General features: G+C 38.3%; 1 protein-coding gene across 4 annotated transcripts in view; it reads left to right on the plus strand.

Moving 5' to 3' along the window:
* The window catches only part of LOC103728721 (bromodomain adjacent to zinc finger domain protein 2B), a 125,712-nt gene that overhangs the window by 91,164 nt on the left and 30,616 nt on the right, over positions 1 to 3,932 (plus strand). For all 4 annotated transcript variants that reach the window (XM_029560396.1, XM_008826679.3, XM_029560395.1 and 1 more), the window contains one exon: positions 1,475 to 1,619. In XM_029560396.1, coding sequence (XP_029416256.1) covers positions 1,475 to 1,619 — 145 coding nt within the window. The remainder of the gene's footprint in view (positions 1 to 1,474; positions 1,620 to 3,932) is intronic.

The following is a 3,932-nucleotide window of genomic DNA, read 5'->3' on the forward strand; positions in this document are numbered from 1 at the left end:
AAAAAACCAAAAAAACAAACAAACCACTATATCTATCATACTTTATAATAGGATGAACTAAAGGCAAGGTTAAAAAGAACTTGTTTTCATAAAATTAAAAAATGACTTCTTTACTTACTATATTTCTTACTCTACCATGTAAGATCATTTAAAATATATTTTATTCATTTATTTTTTTGTGTGTGAGTGTACTGCCTGCATGTGTGTAAATGCAACTGTGTCATACAGTGCCTGCTGAGGTCAGAAGAGGGCATCAGATCCCCAGGAACTGAAGTTAGAACGGTTAGCCACCGTATGGGTGCTGGGAATTGAACCCTGGTCCTCTGCGAGAGCAGTCAGTGCTCTTAACCACTGAGCCATCTCTCCAGTCCCCAAAGTATATGTTGTTTTTTAAATTTAAGATTACAGTAAGCTTTTTGGTGACTATTACATTATAATTTTATTTTAATTGTTATTTTTATTATTATTTTTATTTTTTTTGTGTATGAGTGTATTCCCTGAATGTATGTGAGTGCACCCATGTCGCGCAGTGCTGCAGAGGTCAGAAGAGGGCTTCGGATTGTTGGACCCCAGACTGGGGTACCCAACGTTCACGGGAGGTCGCACCCCAATAACTCAGTCCTCAAATCAGGAGATGCAACAAGCATGAGGATTTATTGGCGTTTTGCAAAACGGACTCCCACCTCACTCGGAGGACAGAAGCCCAGAGCCCAGTTCACAGGTTTCTTTTAAAGACAAGTGGCGGCTATGTTCCAAGCAGAAAAGCGGCAGCTATGTGCCAAGCAGAGGTAGGGGGAATTTCTGGGATGATTTCCAGCTTGGGCAAGGAGCATGAAAAAGGTCAGCTCAGCTTGTTCTTTAGAATTATTTTTCATTTTTACTTCCTTGTACAGTTTTTCTCAGGCCTGGGGGATTTTAGTTTAAATCCATCATTTTGGAGGGACTTGGGTCCATCATTTGGGGGGACTTGGGTCCATCATTATAAGATACCTATGTATTATTGCCTCAGTGTTCAATTCATCTAGGTGAATTTATCTAGGTGTTTAGTCATATGTTGATTAGGCATGTGTGTAACACTAGGAAATATGGCCTTGGTGAATTACATGTGGAAGCATTGTTGACAGTATAGTGTAATCAGAAGTGAGCCAATTTGCTTTGATGCCATAATATATTTGATTACATATGCAATCATGTTTTTCATATTTAAGGTGTATTTTTTGTAAGGTGCCTGATAAAACAAAACTTACCATTTTAATCCTTGCTTAGATCCAAGGTCCTTATAATCCTCCCTGTTTTGAAATTATCCTTAATGTCATTTCTGTCATAAGTGTGAATAAAATTGAAATCAGGTATATAACATTTAGCCTTTTGTTGTGAAATGTTGCTACTATGAAGCCATAAGTTAAAGTCACCTAGGTTAACTTTTAATGCACTTGCCTTCTAAAATATAATTACATCGACTGTTCTTTAACAGCAACAGGGCCAGTACAGAAGAAAGCTCTTTGATGCTTCTCACTCATTACGGTCGATGATGTTCGGCCAAGATCGTTACCGACGCAGATACTGGATTCTTCCCCAGTGTGGAGGGATTTTTGTAGAAGGCATGGAAAGTGGTGAAGGTATGAACTATTAATCAGTTACCAAATGTAGTACTAAGTAAGATAATATATTTTTTAAAACCTTGTTCTATGTCATTATATTCTGCCCTTCCATAATCAAGTGTGCTTTTTGTTTGTTTTGAGACAGGGTGTCCCTGTTATCTCAACTGGCCTGGAATTCTCTGTGTAGGCCAGGCTAGCTTCTATCTCCCAGAGATCTGTCTGCCTGCCTCTGCCTCTGGAGTGCTAGGATTAAAGGTGTGTGCTACTATGCCCAGCTTCAAGCAAGCTTTTTAAATAAACATTGTAAATACTTGATTTTCATTCCTTTGGAACCTCTTTGAGTGAAAGATAACTTCCTTTCTGTCTATAGTTTTTCTTCTGATGTCAGGGAAACATGATTCTCTTTCTTATGTAATGGGCAGAGATCACTTGTATTACTCTTTATGCCACTGCTTCAGGATTTTTCTTCCTCACACTGCCAAACTTTTAGACATGCGGCTTATACTTTAACTTTCACAACAGTACCCCTGAAGGTAACTAACTTAAATCCAAGACACTTGAAATCTCTATTTCACTTTGAAATCTTGTTCATATTTGAAATTTTGTGGCTGCCTACCTTCTTTCAACATCTTCCTTTCTTGAATTTGTGTCACTACCAATCTCTGATATTCTACCTTTAAACTACTCTTTTGCTGGCTCCATTTCTATTACATTAATTAATATAGTACATCTTATACTGTATGTTTAGTGAAGCTTGTTGAACTGAACTTCTCAGATCTCTGTGGCTAGGCATTTCTAAATACCAAAATTCTGATCAGACTGAAGGTGTTATATCAGTAGTTAGGAATTTTAGGATGTGGTTTCTGGCACTGCAGGAGACATATAGTTATGTAAAACATAATCCGTAGCCAGACACTGTGGTTTGTACCTGTAGTCCCATACTTGGGAGGCAGAGAGTTTGAGACCAGCTTGGCCCCTATTATAGCAAGACCTTGTCTCAAGAAGGGAGAAAAAGAAATCTTTGCTATATAAAAGTTTACTACTCTAATGGGGAAAGAGATTTCACTAATCAAATAGATGATTGTAATAAAATAGACATTGTAAATAAAGTGTTTTTAAGCTTTTATTTTAGCAGTGGAGCCACCATCTTTTAATGAAAACTGAAAAATTATTTATTTTTATTTTATATATATGAGTGTTTTGCCTGAATTTATGTAAGTGTACCATGTGCATACAGTTCCTGTAGAGGCTAGAAGAAGGCATCAGATCCCCTGGAACTGGAGTTACAAATGGTTGTTAGCCACCCTGTGGGTGCTGGGAACCAAACCTGTGTCTTCTTCAAGAGCAGTCAGTTCTTAACTGCTGAGCCATCTCTCTAGCCCCTTAATAAAACTCCTTCCTCTCCTGTCCAAACACAACCTGTTCTTATATGTCTTTTTATCAATTCAGTGGTCATTCCAGGGACAACTGTGGTGAATATTAGACCTCTGCAAATGAGAGAATAAGCTCAGAGTTACCAAAGATACAAAAGAAAATTGCCTCAAGGAAGTAAAAAGTCCCATAGCCTACTTAGTATTTTATCGGACATTTTTATATCCAGGGTCTTTTCTGCCACTGGATTGTGAGCTCTTTTTTTTTTTTTTTTTTTTTTTTAACTTTTACAAAAACTTTATTGAGAATTTCATACATGCATATAAGGTGTTTTGATCAAATCCATGCCCACTCCCTCCCCTCCAACATCAAATCCATGCCCCTCCCTCCCCTCTGAAGAGGTAACCCTAAAATCTTTTAAGGATTAGATACAAGCTCCCAAATACTTTTGACGTTTTTGGCCTTTGGAACAGAGTGTGTTGCTAAGAGGCCCAAGGACATTTTGACTTTTAGCCAAGAAAATGGCCACATTTCTTTGGAGTCTTTTACCCTAACTGCCTAGCCAATTCCTATCTCCTATTCTTACCACATCATCCTCTGAAGGGGTTACCCAAATTGCCAATAGGGAATAGGGACACAGACCGCTATGGCTTCTTCCATGCTGAACAGGGATGCAAGGTGAGGCAACTGGAGTGCCCTTTCAGTGTGTCTACCTAAAAGACTCCCAAATTGTATAACTCTTGTCTCTAGGGGGAAAAGAAAGTCCTTGAATCATGAATAGGAGATGTGAAGGAGAAGTAAAGGCAAGAGTAATTAGCATTACAAGTTCTAGACAGGGAACTAGAAAAAAGTCAGAACAGGGCAATTTTCAAATGTTCATATGAGAGTCCCTTTGAATTTCTTGATGAGGGCTTCCAAAAACATCCCTCCATTGGGTTCCTCCTCATTTTTCTTTTGTCT

Source organism: Nannospalax galili, unplaced genomic scaffold, assembly GCF_000622305.1.
Source record: "Nannospalax galili isolate Female #2095 unplaced genomic scaffold, S.galili_v1.0 scaffold92, whole genome shotgun sequence".
Classification (NCBI taxonomy): domain Eukaryota; kingdom Metazoa; phylum Chordata; class Mammalia; order Rodentia; family Spalacidae; genus Nannospalax; species Nannospalax galili.